At 39.7% G+C, this 16960-nt stretch overlaps 1 protein-coding gene across 2 annotated transcripts in view; it reads left to right on the top strand.

The window, feature by feature from the left end:
- DTNA (dystrobrevin, alpha) overlaps positions 1-16960 on the top strand; it is a 97576-nt gene that overhangs the window by 50147 nt on the left and 30469 nt on the right. The window contains exons 9-14 of one of the 2 annotated variants that reach the window (XM_010018097.1): positions 2601-2609; positions 4783-4863; positions 6564-6587; positions 6709-6798; positions 12673-12750; positions 13361-13453. In XM_010018097.1, the coding sequence (XP_010016399.1) occupies positions 2601-2609; positions 4783-4863; positions 6564-6587; positions 6709-6798; positions 12673-12750; positions 13361-13453 (375 nt within the window). The remainder of the gene's footprint in view (positions 1-2600; positions 2610-4782; positions 4864-6563; positions 6588-6708; positions 6799-12672; positions 12751-13360; positions 13454-16960) is intronic. The other variant, XM_010018098.1, reaches the window with a different exon arrangement.

The raw sequence follows: 16960 nt of genomic DNA, 5'->3' as shown, positions 1-16960 counted from the left end.
CCATTCTCCTCAAATCCATTCAATTTCATAGAGTTTCAGCACTTTGGGATGTATTCATGTTGAGAACATTAATTTTGTCATCTAGAGACTCTCATCTTCAGTGTATCACACATACCTCTTGACATGAGGCACCAGGGGTTTTTTTTCTAAAGCATGTGCACTCCCCATAGTGGCAGTCACTCAGATTTTCTCGTTTATCAGTTTGGTTTACCTTTGCTTCCTGGGTCCTTTAAAAAAAAAACAAAATCCAAACCGTTACATTTTCCATAGAATTCAGGAAAAATCAAGACATTGATTGGAAGAAAGTTACAAAGAAATTAACTTAAAAAAAATATTCCAAAAATACTGTCCTTAAAGTATTTCTTTTATCCTGATATATTTCTTAAGAAAATACCTTTCTTAACCGTCTTCCCAGGGGCCCATACTGAAGCATTTCAGGCAGCATCCATTGAAATTGTACTTGCAGGCTGCATATCTGTGTTACTGGCCACTGGAATGATTCCAGTCTGTAATTATTATACATATTTACTTTTGTCAGTACTAAGTGTTTGTAGGTAGCATCTTTAAGGGCAGGAGTCCACCTGCCATTGTGGGTTGTGCAACGCCTGGAAAGTTCATCTAGCCTACCTGATATTTTAAGGATAAATCATGGTGATGGTCATTGTGTGATTATAGCAGAACTTTTTGAAGGCATAAAAGAGTGGTCTGCTCTTCAGACACAAGGTGCCTCTCTGACAGATATGTAGTGCCAAATCCTTGTTGCACTCGACTGTCAGTTAAAATCCCTGCACCTCTTTATGGAGGTGTAGTGGGAGGATGTTCTTTGGAAGAGATCATCCAGAGTTGGATCAGCTGAGCTATCGCATGCTGTGTGTGGTATAAAAGCCTGTCTCTGCTGGCAACTCAGTGATAATTTCACAGGACAGATTTTGGCCATCCTTAAGAGAAATGGGAAGAGACAGGGAGCATGAAATTGAAAGAGAAGCCTCTGTTCCCTGTTGGCTGCACACCCCTGGGGGCCTGGGAATATGTCATAAGACAACAGGTAGTGAAAACTGGGCTACTGTGAATGGATTAAATGCACTTAGGCAAGGCAAGAGGAAGGTACCATAATTGAGTAGGATCTGTTCCAATTCTTTGCTGTGAAATTAACACCTTCCTTTCTTCTTAACTAGATAGACATAATTTAGAGTGATTGGATGTGAGAACATCTATTTTGTTTCATGATAGAGTTTCTCTATATTCATAGATTGGAGGCGATATAACTTGGCTGTATATATTGGCTATAATGATACATGAGTGGAAAACCTGTAAGTTGTGGAGATAGCATGATCTGTAGCATAATTCATATAAATTAACTGACGGAGAGATATGGTACAGTACCTCAGTGAGAATATCTTCTTGCTGATGTGATTTTTATTTTTGAACATAATGGAAGTTGAGAGAAACAGCTCTGGGCAGGAATCCAAGCAGAAAGGGGGTAATATGTGCATTAAATGGAAGAATTTTGGCAACAAAACAGTATCCTTTTTTAGCTGCTAGCTTAAATGGGGACAAGTACTCTCTGCATTACTATACAGCCTTTCCTTTTCATCGTTCTTCCACCTTGGAGTAGTACCAGGCAGAAAGACCGCATATTGTTTTGTTCTACTGGTGCCACGCAGAATTTTCACTTAAGCAAGAAACACATCTAAGGCTTATCTAGAGAAGTAGTTATCAAGGTGTCATTAACCTGATGGAGAAACTTCCTCCACCAATGGAGGGATCATTTTTCTTTTCTATACATAAGCTTGGCAACAAAAAATAAGCACCAGACTTCAGAGATAACAAACAGCAGTGCATCATGGAGGTATTTTTCAAATGCATTCTGCACCTGCCTGACTTTGTTTTCATCTAAGGCTTGTGGGCACATTATTTTTGACATCACTGTGAAGGGGTTAGACCAGCATAGAGCACTTTGGAAAATTCCTCTTATTTAATTTGGTTTATTACTGTGGGTATGTGTTATGCCATAACATGCATTTATTACATAGCCTGTTTCAATAGTATTAAGGTTTGCTACCTCCTTGAGGAATATTATCATCATCTTACTTTTACCAGGAAGCTTACTCACTTCCAGAAGTTTAGAAATAACCTCAGAAAGATACACATTTATAGTCAATACCTGAGTTTTCCTTTGCTTTAGCATAAAGTCTGCTGTTCTTGTCTTCCTGCATCACACCACTGTAGATGTATGTTTGAACATCCATTTGATATTTGAGCTGAACCTGAGGAATATGACAATGGATATCAGCCATTAAAAAACTTGCCTTGGGGAAGTTCAGATTAGTTTAATACCTTTCTTTTTCATATGAGAATTGACGAACTAATGCTAATCACAAAATCTTAGCAAAGCCTTGGATTTTGTAGACGTTTGTACCCAAGAGTAACTTTGCATATGTAAACAGATCAATGACCTGTTATGCGTAGAGGCTCTCATGCTTTTTGCAGAAGCAGGGTGATAAGAATGGAGTATGTCCAATGCACTACTTAGACCACATACATATTAAACTGACAATTTAATTAATGATCTCTTTTCCATTTCATTTTGGCTGCAAAAGAGATACTTGGTAAGTACTTTTCTTCTTTAGTACACTTACTGGAGGAAGAAGCTTGGAAAGAAAAAAGTGATAATTTCATTATTACCAATCCTTAACTGTGGGGGTTTTTTTTCCCCTAAAATCCAGAGCTAGATAAATAACATCTTTGAATACAGAGACAGTGAAAGGGAAGAGCTGTTTGGGGCATTAGAAACTCTTCCCTTCCACCCCTGTTTTGAGATAAACCTAGAGACATAGATACATTCACCTGAAGTGTGTATGTGGTGATCTGCTGAAGTCCGTGGGTGCCCACTGAAGTACATGGCACCCACTTCCTACTCAGCAGAGGTGGACTTGGTGCAAGGCAAAGCAGAGCCCAAGTTCTGCTAAGGGAGCATTCTTCCTGCCTCCTTCTCTGGGCAATGTTGAGAACCTGCCTCTCCTCCCTTCTCCTCTGCTGTTTAGGACTCCACAGCCCAGGGTTGGACCCATCTTTCAGAAACCCCAGCCTGTTCCAAATTAGTTTTTGAATGTGTTCATGGGCCAGTGATTGTATTGAGAGAAGGAAAAATGCAATAGCCACATGTAGTTGGTGTGAACTATTGCTCCTACGTCAGTTACCAGTTTATGGTTCCCAGGCAGCACAATGCTGGTTGCTTACCCTTAAAATGAAATTAGTTTCTAAGTATTCTCTTGAAGTTTATTTTCAAATCTCTGCAATTCAAGACTCATACAACAATGACCTTTTCAGTGGATTGGCTCTGATTGTGGCCTCATCCAAGCTATTTCTAGCTCTGATGGAGTCCATGAAAAATAACATCTAAACACTTCTCCATAAGTACATAGAGGACAAAGTGCTGCTTCTCAAATTCGTGACTGACCAGAACTGAAGCTTTTCAAGTGGGTCTGCAGACACAGGGTTAGGCTAAAACCTGTATTTTCATATAAATAAATAATATGCCAAATCCTACATTTTAAACTTTTTTAAAGCAGTGTGGTGTTGGAATGCTGAGATACCCATTTGGACTTGTCAAAGACCACATTTGTGCTTATTTTCTAAGAGTTACAAAATAGGAAAGAAAACACATAATAATAGTTCACTTCCTTGGAGAGTGGGCTTTCTTCATTTCTTACAAATGGTCTGGATGACCCATTCTCTTGCACAGTTGGAGCCCAGTGAATATTTTGCAGATGGCTACTGTATTTTGATTTGCATATCTGCAGAATTCGGAAAGCAGGACAGATCTTTCACAGAGCTTAAAAGGGATATTAACCAACTTGAAATCTAGGCAATTTGAAGTCTGAATTATATATGGCTTTAGGTTCTGCCTGTATCTGAGCAGAACCCTGTGATTTTAATAACATATTTTTTTTTAGTTTTTCCCAAGTGTCTATATCTTTTGCCCAATGTTGAATAAGAAGTCCCTTAAGAAGGGGAAATTCCTCCTTAATGGATACAGAAGGAAAAAATATGCACAGAATATTTTTTAAGAGTAGACAATAAAAGAAAGCAGAGGAAATATTCCTTCTCATTTAATTTTTAGTAAGAGCATGAAATAAAGAATGTAATAATAAAATGAGCATTATTAGTGGTAATCTTCTGAAACTAGATACTTATTTTAAATTTTGATTTGGGGTTTGATATACCAGTTGAAAAGCTTTGCAGTTAAATTGGTTTAGTTCAACATGTATTTTATGGGACTCCGAGGGCTATGGGTACACTGTGGTCACTATGTGGATTTGGTAGCATGGAGCTTAGCGCCAGGGATAAGCTCATGAAAAGATGTGTAATTTTTTGGCAGTTACACCCTGCAGACCTCTGTGCTGGCACAGCAAACCTGCTACCAGTGCTCAGCCTAGCTGGTTCAAAGCAGTGACTGCACCCTGGACTACAGGCTCTGGAAAGGAAAAATGGAATACTGATATTTTGCCAAAGCAGGGAAAAAATCAAGCAAGTTGCTTAAAACTCACCTCAGAACACACAAAAGCATTATTTCCTTCCAGGCCTAAGTAATGGTGTGGTTTTATCAACTTCTGCTTAAAAACACAGCATCTTTCATTTGGAATTATTGCTACTTAAAGCACAAGAACAAGTAGTAATATTACTTTAAACAAGAAGCTCATTCAGTTCTCTGTAAATACTGTTGCTGATGTAAGGGGTTTTGAACAGAATATTGTAACTGGATATTTTACCTTCTTCTAGGCCCCCCCGACCTGTAACCAGCATGAACGACACACTCTTCTCCCACTCTGTTCCCTCAGGAAGTCCTTTTGCAAACAGAAGGTGAGTTCTTATCCTTATATACATTAAACCATTATATGACAGCAGTGGAGGTTTCAATTTTCACAACGTTAACAGACATGAGTAGAGAAATGCTTTGATTATTTTGGACTGATGCCCAGATATCTGGATGGAAAGCTGCAGTTAGGGCACCCCAAGCCCCTCACAGAGTTCTCATTTGAACCATTATGTTGTGCTAAAATGTGCTCGCATGCAAGCTGGGCACCCTCCCATAGGGGGTGAAAATGGCCTGTTGAGGAGAAGCTGTTTTGTAGCAGCACTGTGGGAATAGGAACTGGGACATGCCATTGCCTACTGGGAATGCCTGCATCGCACTGCAAGATACGATATGAACAAAGAGAAAACATGTTCACGCTTGCTAGATATAGCAAGACATCCTTACTCCTGTTAAACCATTCAGATTTTCATTTAAGGCTACAAGAGAGGAGTAGTCATGGAATATGGTGACCCTTCAGCAAACAAACCAGAGAAGAGTCATCAGAAACATTAATCCCAAAGGGAAGGCGCTTGCAGCTATGTACATTTTGGCTCAGTATTTTGGCTCCGTAGCCAAAATATGTGTGTAGCATTTGCTAGCTGTCTCACCCTATCTATGTAAGCCTACCAATGCACATAGATGAGAAGGTGGCATAAAAATGAACTTCCTGCTGTACTGGAGAAGATGAGTTATATGTCTTCCTTGGGTGTATTTATTGCTTCATTCCTGTTGTATGTGTCAGTGCTTCAACATTCCCAAATAACCACAGTCTCTGGGTATGCATGGCTACCTATTTTAACACCAAAACCCAACCGACAGTATAACACAGTGGAATGTCAGAGTAAAGATGGTTTACTACTTCGATTTAAGAACTTTGTTACCAGCAGTTATAAACTGTAAACTCTCAGTGTTATCTTAGTGCAAGTAGCTGCTGGATGTGACTGAGATGCATTTTGAAAGCCAGTCCCAAAGCAGCCCCCAAGACCAAATCTGCTGCCTATACACTATCTCTGAGAGTAAGACTGCAAAAGCAGATTTATTTCTGTTGTTGGAATATATGGGATTTTATGTGCAAGGTAGGATAATCTATTTGCAGCCTCTCCAGGACAGGTCATTAAGAGGAATGCTCTTTAAAGAGCATAGCTGTTGCTTCTGTTTATCCCCAGGAAGTCCCTGTCATAATCAACAGAAGTATGCTTTGCCATTTAGGCCAGGGACCTGCCGTAATAATCACAGCGCTGTCTACTGTGCTGCTTGTTTTTCTTTACATATGAAAAATTCCTGATTATTTTACCTTCGTGTTCTTTAGTAATTCAACTGACTATCTTTAACTACGAGGATTAAACGTACATGATTCCTGAGCCACTAGAATTCCTTTTCTCTTGAAGGAAGAACTCCTTGATGGAGAATCCCCTGAAACCAGGAGACATTTAATCCTTTCCTCAGCCATAGGTACCCAGACTTCCATATAAGTGGATAGTATGACAGCCCTATACAGCAAAAGTTTCCTGATGCAGCACTCAGTTTTGGCTTTTTTTAGAGTTAACAGTACCCTGTTAACCCTGTAAAGCAATTACATTGCTTGTTAAAACTTTTGCAACTTTTGCTTCATTGACCTAGCAGGATTTTAAGTGCTTGACAGCTTATTCTCATTATTTTTATTTTCATCTCTTATAAATTTAATTTGCTAGCTTTTATTCAAAAGAAAAAGCACCTTACAAACTGTCAAGTCAGTATCCTTTCTAAATGGTTGCAAATTGCATTTATTTTGATGAACCCAGACTAAACACACTGCTCTCTGTGTATACTTTTTGGGGTATTAACAAGTTTTCATTGTTTGAATCATTCAGGTTACTTGGGGGTATTAATGCAGCCAGTCCTGTGGCTGATGAGCACTCTCTTATAAAGCAGTATGTAAATCAGCTTCACAACAATTCACGGTCAGTATGAGAGCACTAACTCACTAACCGCCATAGTTCTATAGCTCATGCACTAAATCATTAGTGATTCTGCTAAAATACTAAATGTATTCTTTAAGAAAGGCTCTGGTGGGCTAGAGGGTGTCTGTGGCTCTAATTAGTCTTTTGAATTGACTTCCTGCAGGCTGTGGGCTTTGCCAACTTCTCTTGCTTCTGCACAGCACAAACCTTTTATTTTACCCTTTCATGTAGGATTAACATTAATATATCTAGCAGAAGTTGGGAACATCATTTTTGAAAACCGAAAGAAACTACACCTTTATGGTTTCATCCTGAGTGTATGACTTGCCTGCTGCATTCTTGACCAAGGAATGAAAGAGATTTGCACAAGAACCTGGAAATGACTCCAGGTCTCACAGCCTGCCTCCTTCCATGACTGTTGCTGCTGGTGGTTACTGTTCTGACTTAGCATTGCTTGCTAATAACCCTCCCTGGACCCCACTGCTTTACTTTTCAGAATGGCCACAAAAAAGGCAGATCTAAATCCTAGTGAAGCTAATGAAGACTTCCCATTTACGTAGCAAGAGCTGGATTTGGACCAATGCCTCTGATTGCGGCACCCTTTTTCCAGCATTCCCTCTCATCTTAGTGACCTAAAGGAAGAGCCTGTTTCATTCTACATAAAAGAAATACGCAGTTCGATAAGAACAGTTCCCCCCCCGCCCCCCTTTCTTTTATCTGTGTAGTGTAATGACCTTTCTTTTTTTCTTTTTTGATTAATCCATGAGCATTAGCTACAACTCAGTAAGAAAGTACTGAGGCCAAGGTACTTCCCTGCTAAATGCCAAGTTCTTCAATCTGTATTAGACTAGTAACAATATCCGCATTACTCTTTTAGATTTTACTATTATGGGTGCCCTGGGAAAATCAGGCCTCATTAGTGGAAGCTCATCCTCTCGTACATCAGAGAAACAGACTTTGACAGCTCTGTTTGCGGTTGTGCTGGGTTTATATTAAATAATCCATGATTCATATTATAATAAAAATTGTACAAACTCAGGGTAAAATTTCTAGCTGAACATAATCAATGCTAAAAGCTCTGCTGGCTGTGTTTTCACTGCAGATAACTTATGGTTACTTTAATTTGTGTTGCAATCTAGTCCAGAGGTTTCAGATAGCCTTAAAGAAAGTTTTTATGTAATTAGAATGTTTATTCAAAGGAGAATTGGCACAGACTGTGATCTGTAGCATTCCCGTGGTATTTACTTCAGCTAGTTGTGTTCACATAAGAACATAATCATTTGCAACCAGTTCTTCTCTGCAGCAGCTAATGCTGAATTCAGCACACCGGCTCATTCTGCTGCTGCAAATGAATATGGTCTCACAATAACTTCAGTACACTATCATCTTCATTTCTGGATTTGTGGGTGGAAAAGGGTAATTAACTGGGAAGAAGAATGTTATTGGAAGATCTTTAATAACTAGTAAATACAATGACAAATTGTGGAAAACAGCTGAAAGGAAATTCAACATTATATGTTATTTGCAGTTTAATTGAACCCGAAGAACCGCTTTTGGGTGGGTACACAATTATTCCAAAGCTCAGAGGAGATCAGATTCAGGCTTTCCCTGACATGCTTCTTAGTTTCTTCAAGCCACTTCAGAATCAAAATCCACTTAAAATTTCTCTGCTTGCTTTGCCTAGTTTCAGCCACCAAGTCCATAAGAGAGCTTTAACGAGGAGGTTGGCATAACACTTATAAGCACCTTTCTTGTAAATATACACAGCATGTAAATTGGTATCGACAATATGCTCTGTACAGCTCAGGAACAACTTTAAAGCATTTACATTAGAAAAGAAGAAACAAAAAAATCTGTGATACTCTCCCAAATAACAAATCACAGTCATTTGCTGCAATGACAGCTAGTATGTGATTAAAACCACAAGTCCTATAATATTTTTACTGTAGCTGATACTCAGTTTTTAATCTCACATTTGTTTTTGTGATCTCCAATTACCTAGAGGGCAGCAGAACGAGGGAATATCCCTGCAGAGTAGGTAATGCCCTTGCAAACCCAGTGATACGTCAAAACAGGTAAATTGAGCATTATAGAAACTTCTGTCCAGTCACAAGGCATAACTCTATACCCTGTTTAATGTGTTCTTCCTTATTACTCTTTTGTTCCCTAGCTACAGTCTGTGAGTTCTGCCTTAAAGGACATAGCTACCACAGTAATGGATACAATGTCTTTCTTTTTCTTAATAAATGGCTTCTTTAAGCTATTGAATTATAGGGATAAGGTGACAAAAGATGAAGCAGAATGTTTTTTCTTGCATTTTTCTCAGTCCTCCCCCTTCCCTTACTACCCCCCAGCCAATACATTTAGGTTGTCCAAAGGAGTAATAAACTGGAATAAATGGGGTGATGCAGCACATTCTGCTGAACTTGAAATTACTTGTCAATTCCGTGGTAGATAGAAAGAATGCACTATTGGTATCAAATGCTTATATCCAAGGAAAAATAGTATCTTATTTAATGCTGAGTCAGAGTAGCTGATGTCTTTTTTTGAACTCCATATAAAAGCTAAAAAGAATTGGATATTCTGCCTGGGCATAGGAAGAGGTTAGGCCAGATTTCTGGACAGCAGCTAACTTTGGAGCAAAACATACTGGTTGCTGCTGTTGTCCATGTGTCTAAGGACTGTGGTAGACTTGAACTGCATGTTGCCTTTGTATGTTGTTTTCAGAACAAGGTAAGAATCCTCCTTATTTCATCAGCAATATTCTAACTGCTAAAGGAAAGGTTTCTGTGTCTGATTGTTTAGTAGGCAGGTAGACGCTTAAGAGGGTGTAACATTTACACCAATATTGTTAGGTCTACATCTTTGTAGACATCTGCTCAGAGTTGGAGGTTTTGTCTTTCTATTTGGATGGGCAAGTATTCTTTGGCATCTGTCGTGGTTCAAGCCCAGCCGGCAACTTGGAACCACGCAGCCGCTCGCTCACTCCCCCCCTTTTCCTTCCTCCCCCCGCTCCCGGAGGGATGGGGAGGAGAATCGAAGGAATGTAACTCCCACGAGTTGAGATAACAGCTCTCCAGTAACTAAGGTATAATACAAACCACTACTGCTACCAATAATAATGATAAGAGGAATAACAAGGGGAGAGGACACAACCGCTCACCACCCGCCGACCGATACCCAGCCCGACCCGAGCAGCGATCTGGGCCTTCCGGGTAACTCCCCCCAGTTTCTATACTGGGCATGACGTGCTGTGGTATGGAATACCCCTTTGGCCAGTTTGGGTCAGGTGTCCTGTCTCTGCTTCCTCCTGGCTTCCCCTCCTCTCTGGCAAAGCATGAGACTGAGAAAGTCCTTGGTCAGAGTAAACATGACTGAGGAACAACTAAAAACATCGGTGTTATCAGCATTGTTCCCAGACTGAAAGTCAAAAACACAGCCCTGCACCAGCTACTAAGAAGGAGAAAAAATGACTGCTGTAGCTGAACCCAGGACAGCATCTTACAAATTTTTCCATTTAACAGGAATATATCTTTAAATTACATATTCCAAGTGGTAGGACCCAGATAAACTCACTGTGGCCAAAACAATCTCTGAAGATTGTATGCTGAGGAATATATAGGAAGATGGGGGAGAACAAGGACAAACATCAGCTCTTCCAAATGAAAGAAGGTTGAAGGTAGAAAGAGGAACAACTATCAAAGGGATTATACAAGAGGCAGCCTAACCTTGGTTTTCAAAGATACCGAAATCATGATAGAATTAGGAAGCACCTGGAGGAAAATAAACCGATGATTAATAACCAGCATGGATTTGTCAAGAACAAATTATGTCAATCCAAATTAATTTCTTTCACTGACAGGATAACTGGCCCAGTGGGTATAAAAGAAGTAGCAGATTAGATACAGGTTGACCTTGAAAGGACTTTTGACATAGGCCCAGGTGACACAGAAGTACCCAAAGGAAATATGGACATGGAGAAATTAGTATAAAAACGTCACTGAAAATCAGTAATTACATTTTTCAGAAGTTCGCTGCTGTTCCAGGAGGAGGACATCATCTGGGACTCTTGAAGGCTATCCTAAGTCAGACAATACACACTATTTCTTGTAATGACTTGGTGGGAGCAATAGAGTGGGTATATGCAATTTGTAGATGGTACAAATTTTGAAATAGTTATGGGAGGGAGTGCTTGGAAAGCAGTTTCTAAATTAAAAAATGAGCTCAATTGGAATGGTAGTAATTAATGTCTGAAATCAGTTAGAGGAAACTCAGTAATTATAAGTGAAAAGAGCTGTAGCGAGGAAGCAAATAATCAAATAAAAGATGGAGCATAATTGGATGGGCAGAAACATTTTAACAGAGGACCTAGCAGTTGCAGTGAACCACAAACTAGTTGAAGTCAGCAGTACATCATTAGATTGTATCTGACCCTAGGATATCATGTGGCAAGCCATTAGAACTCATTCCTTGGAAGAGAAAACATCTGCCTGGAGGTTTGCACCCAGTGTAGGGCAACAGGATGGGGACAAATATGCTAACCAGCAGGACAGAGTCTGTAGGACACACCAAAGCATCAGAAAAGCTAAGAAAACATAACTACTAAGAAGAGGTTGGAAGATACAAGCTTGCTTAATCAACTACAAAGGAAGTGGACATTGATATCAGTTGCTTCCTGTCCCTCCACCCTAACTATGTTGCTCCCAGAGCATAGGAGAGGAGAACTTATGGTAGATAAGAGAGGACATAACACTGTGCTGTTAGAAAGCAAAGAACAAAATCTGCCCTGGGGTCTTTGGTCTCCCACTGTGGCAACATACTTACTTCAAGAACATACAGCTGCATTTTTGGCTGACATGGCACACCTTGTACCCCTTGAGTGCATTTTCCTTCTGTAACTGGGAAGACAACATGGATGGAAAACATATCCTTCTAGATGGCATGGGGCATGTTTATTTGCATGGATATTGCTTCAGTGGAAGCACAACACATAAGTAGCATGCTGATGGGCATGGAAATGTGAAGCAAGCATTTTTTCTTGGTGTGCAGTACAGCATTTCATTCAGCTGTCTGCCAGATTTATCCATAGGGCTTGGGTTCTTAGGACACCCTTAGGTACCATCCTTTCCAGACCCCCGCTGCCAACCTTGACCTCCCAAAAGGAGGGGAATGGCACATACGTCATCTTACTGAATTCCTTCTATATCCTACTATTAAAGGGTTTGATCTTTGGTCAAACCAAAAATGCTGCAGCATGGAAGAAAAATTAACATTTTGATCTCTCCATTTTTAGCCTGTGTTATATTATTAACATGGATATTTTAGCATTGGGAAAGGTGAGGTCACTGCAGTCCATTTAATACTGTAATAAGGGAAAAAAGTGGGTTTGAGGCACTATTTTTTTTTAATCAGTAGAAGAACAGTACTTCTGAAAATTAAACTGGTGTATCCCATCACTAAATCTAAATAAGCACATTTCCATAGATTATTGATTATGGCAAACATGGAGAAAAGCCATTTAACTGTTAAAGTGAAGGATGAAGCTTTCCCAGCTTGAAAGCTGCATGTATGATGACATTTATCTTGAACTCCACCTGAAAACTACACAAGCCTTCAGCTGTCTACTTGTGAGAGAAGCACATTTTGTTTGTCTTTTCTGTAGTGAAGGCTTTATAGTTTGCTTTTGGAGAACAGGAATGAAAACTCTTAATTCCTGACTTTGCATTTCCTGAAGTTTTCTAAGATTTCTTTAGACGTGCTACTGTTATTTTTTCAGTCTCGGGCACTTGAAAGAGTTTCTCCAGACTCTGTTCTGTAATGAATTTCAGACATCATTGTTTACCCTCTTCTTAGTTTTCCTATCTTATTAACTAGCTCTCCTTCCAAGAATACTGAAGTAGAGCAGAGCAAACTGCTGGCTAGGGCTGCTCCAGCTTTCTTGAAAGGCAAAGGGTAAGTTAAAGAGAGAGTATGTTTGTAGCTTGCACTAACACAGCTAAACCAAAACCTTTTCCTCTATTCCTCCCGCTTTTAATGTATTCTATAAACAAACTGTGATAACCAGTTGACCCAGTGAGCTAAGTAGGGCATGTTTAAATATATTTATGTACACCTGGATGCGTAAGGTCTTGATCTGACACTGCCAAGCAAATCCAGCTTGTGATTTCAGTATGTTAATCATGTGGGTAACATATGTATATTTAATGTATATGTTAAATACACAGTATATTAAAGCAAATAGTGCTGACCTCAGAATCTGCTGTATTTTGAAATAAATGGTACTATACAGCCCCAGTCCCTGGTCCAGTGTGGCATCTCACTGATTTCTGAGGCTAGCTCTGTAATTCTACAGAGGGATTCTACCCTCCTAAGCCATTAAATATTTAACATATAAATAGCAATAATAAAATAATTTCTGCACTTTTATTTCTTTTTTTTTCCTAATAACACTTAAATATTCGTTCCTAAATTCCCATTTCACAATCTTACTTGCTCCTGCTTTCTCTGTTTATTTCCCTCTGTCTGTCCGGACTGCACCCCCTCTCCCCTGCCCCTGTTTCAGGTTACAGTACAGCCTCGATGTTGCAGACAGGTTGGCCGATGAACATGTACTCATCGGGTTGTATGTCAACATGCTGCAGAGCAACCCCGCACGGTTAGTGCAGGTTTGGCACCTTTGGGGAACCCAGGAAAGGGACATTGGTTGGCCAAATGCTCTCCCCGTTTCCTCCTGGCTACAAGGTGAAGCAGCTCTTTAAGAGCACTACTCTGAAGTGAATACCTATGAATATGGGGTATGTCCTCCCAGAGTTGGTGGATTGTGGCAACTGCTGTTATTCTGTCTGGTCATGTTAAGTAGCAAGGTAGTGCAAATAATTGCTTAGATAAGAATGGCTATGCAAATTGATTTGGGATACTGTGTTCTAGTCAGCGCGGGACTTGGTGGTGGTACAGAAACCTTCATACAGCAATGACTAACAAGTCCACATTTTCAAGGTAATAATTTTTGAGGTAATGTATAATTTGTAGCTTCACCTTACCTTGAAAGTAAGAAATGGTAATAGTACTTAAATAATGATAATAGTAATAATAGGAATTCACTTACTAACCTAGTGAAGGAAGGAGTCTATTTCAATTTTTACATGTCAGGCAATGTTTTTAAATCTGCCTGATTTTCTGCACTCTTTGAATCCTGTATATAAATCTGCCCTTTTCTCATTCAGACTCAAGCATGGCAGGTTTTTAAATGGGTATCTTGAACACAGTTGGTCATTTCTGCTGGAGTGAATGTGGAGCTTTGTCAACTAAACCCAGCTGCTGTCCTAGCACTTGCAGATGGTGGCATTGCAGCAGGCCACCCCAGGGAGGGGAACCTCTGGCTCACCTGTCCATGTGCAACAAAACTCTAGACTTCGCAGCCCTGTACCAGCAAGGTGGTGAGCAGTGTAGTATTATGGCCCTAGAAAATGCGGCGCTGAACAGAGAACTGTATAGTCTTTCTAACAAAACTATGTTCATAAGGTTTCTGATTAGATATTGGAAAGTTCTTCACTCTGAGAGTGGTGAGACACTGGCGCAGGTTGCCCAGAGAAGCTGTGGCTGCCCCATCCCTGGCAGTGTTCAAGGCCAGGTTGGATGGGGCTTTGAGCAACCTGGTCTAGTGGAAGGTGTCCCTGCCCATGGAAGGGGGCTGGAACTGGATGAGCTTTAATGTCTCTTCCAACCCAAACTATTCTATGATTCTGTGACTGATAACAAACCTTTTGGTTTCCTGTACTGCTATTGCAGAACATTTTCCAGAGTAGGATAAACTCTCCATTTACTGTTAGATGTAGAAGGCAACCCTCATTTGGGAAGGTGAATGCAATGATTCTCTGCAGTCCTACAAAATTTGCTTCTGTGTGTAGTGCCAGTTGATAAATGGGGGTAATTTGCCATGCCCAGTGGAAAAAAAAGTCTGCCTTCATTGTTCTGGATCTGCTTCTCTACTCTGGAATGTGCCAGTGGAGAAAAAAAGCAAACTAGTTTTTAGTGAGGAAAATTAAAACCATTTACTCAAACCAAAAACATTTAGAATGGAAATTTCATTCCTGGAGAAGCACTTCTGGAAAATGGGCTCATTGAGTAGTATTTACACCATGGTTGTAAAAACAAGCTGCTGGGGGCATGCGTGTTGACCAGTCATTGCCTATCCATGATTGAGGACAGGAGTACAATACCACTTGCTCTAGTTTGGCAGAGAGAAGAAAACGTGGCACTGCCTACTTAGACGGTTGTTCAAGAGGAAAGCAAAGAATGGACATGTAATTTTTGGTGCCAGGCATGAAATTTTGGATGCCATGTCTGTGATTCATTTGCTTCATTGAGGACCACCAGTTAGATCCCCTTGAGAGTAGCCCCATCTTTAGCATCTTTATCCTCTAAATTTTATCCAGTATATTTCAACCTGTTCCTTCAAGGTTTTGAGCCTTGAGGGATGAATGGAAAGTGACTGATAATAGCCTTAATTTTTTTAATAACTGATGCAAAGCATAGTATATAACATCTGATTATTGACATTGAATCACTGCAGTCACAGCATCCTCAATGAGAAACAATCTCAGTTATTTATATAAGATACCAATTAGATTTTGACAGAAACATAACCAGGAGGGACAGAGTTATTTTGCGTTGCCATTTTCTGCTTTGTTGCAATGAGACTGCTAGAGAAAGGGAATGCTTGTATTCTGATAAAGACAAGAAGCACAAACAATGCGTTGCCATCTTGAAGCTCCTCTGTGAAGCCAGTTTCCAGGAGAGGAGGTGAGGGCTCTGCAGGAGGCTCAGCTGCTTCATCTCATGTAGGCTGGGGTGGCATCTTCAGGCAAAGGTGAACTCCTTCTGGCCATGCCCTGGGGTGGCTACATGCATTCACACAGCTGTGTTAGGATGGTGCTGAGTTGAAGTTATTTCACCCTGCAGCTTAGCAAGACTTGGTAACCTGAGTAAAACATTTAGCTAACCATAATCAGGAAGCTTCTTATTTAGGGGTGCCTGCAGCTAACCAGCTCAGCTTTTGTATCTGCCTGCAAAATACCACATGTATGTACCCATATGCTGTCAAGTATTTTCTAGTGCAACTGGCAGCCAAAGATGAAAAGAGGAATGATTGTAGCTGGACCTTCAGCTGCAAGAAATACTTTGTAAGCGTAATACGTGCTGGTATCTTAAGAGCTATATAGTAACATTTCAAAATGAGTTAGTTGGGTTTTTAGCTATTGAGTCAGGCCAATTTATAGTAGCTAATGATCAGTCTGATATAGCCCAGAATATGTTTTTTCTGGTTTAAATGTAGCTCATGTTTATATTGGGGGAGGGAGGAAGGGGGACAGAGAAGGCTGTTACTTAATTAATTTTCTCTGCTTATCTTTATTTTTCATCTGCAGTTATTTGATACCACAACTAGAAGTTTTCCTTTCCATCCCTCACAGGCTAATAAGCTACTTGAGGGCTTTTTAGAATCCAGTATTCCAGGGCAAATTCAGAAACAAGAGAATGATTTAATTCATTAATTATAGTAACTGTATGGGTAGTAAAAATATCCCTTAGTTGGAAGTTTTGGTTATTTTCATCATAAAGTATTTTAACATGTAAACCCAATACTTTATACTTAATTTAGTTCTTCTTTCATGTCTGATTCTAAAAAAGAACTTTTAACTGCAAATAGTTTTCCTTTGTGTTCATGTAAGTTGGAGACTTTACCTAGTTTTGAATATTAAATCCACATATTTCAGCCTTTTTCTTTTCAGGTGCAGAAGAAAATAAGACAAAATGTATTTTAAGTAGGAGGTTATTTTGGTTCCATACAAAGTTATTTTCTGAACTTATTTTTTTTCCTGTTACACTGTGGTGAGTCATAGTTCTGTGCTATAAAAGTCCCATGCTATTCTATGGTATTAGTAAAAATTTTTATTGAGGGGGTGTGCATGACAACTAACTCTAGCTAGGAAGGCTGGTCTGATCTCCTGAAAAAGGAAAAGCATTCAGAGACCTGCTGCAACAGAGGAAATGTATAGACACTTGTCTTCCTTGAACAGAGCTAGTTTTCATGATTATACCCACATACCTGAGTATTAATTTGATGGTAAAATCTTGGTGATTCTAAAGGAATAGCAAATTAACA

This window comes from Nestor notabilis, unplaced genomic scaffold (genome assembly GCF_000696875.1).
Source record: "Nestor notabilis isolate BGI_N333 unplaced genomic scaffold, ASM69687v1 scaffold5867, whole genome shotgun sequence".
NCBI classification, from domain to species: Eukaryota; Metazoa; Chordata; class Aves; order Psittaciformes; family Psittacidae; genus Nestor; species Nestor notabilis.
Note: the sequence above shows the minus strand (reverse complement) of the source record. Positions and strands in the feature narration are given on the sequence as shown.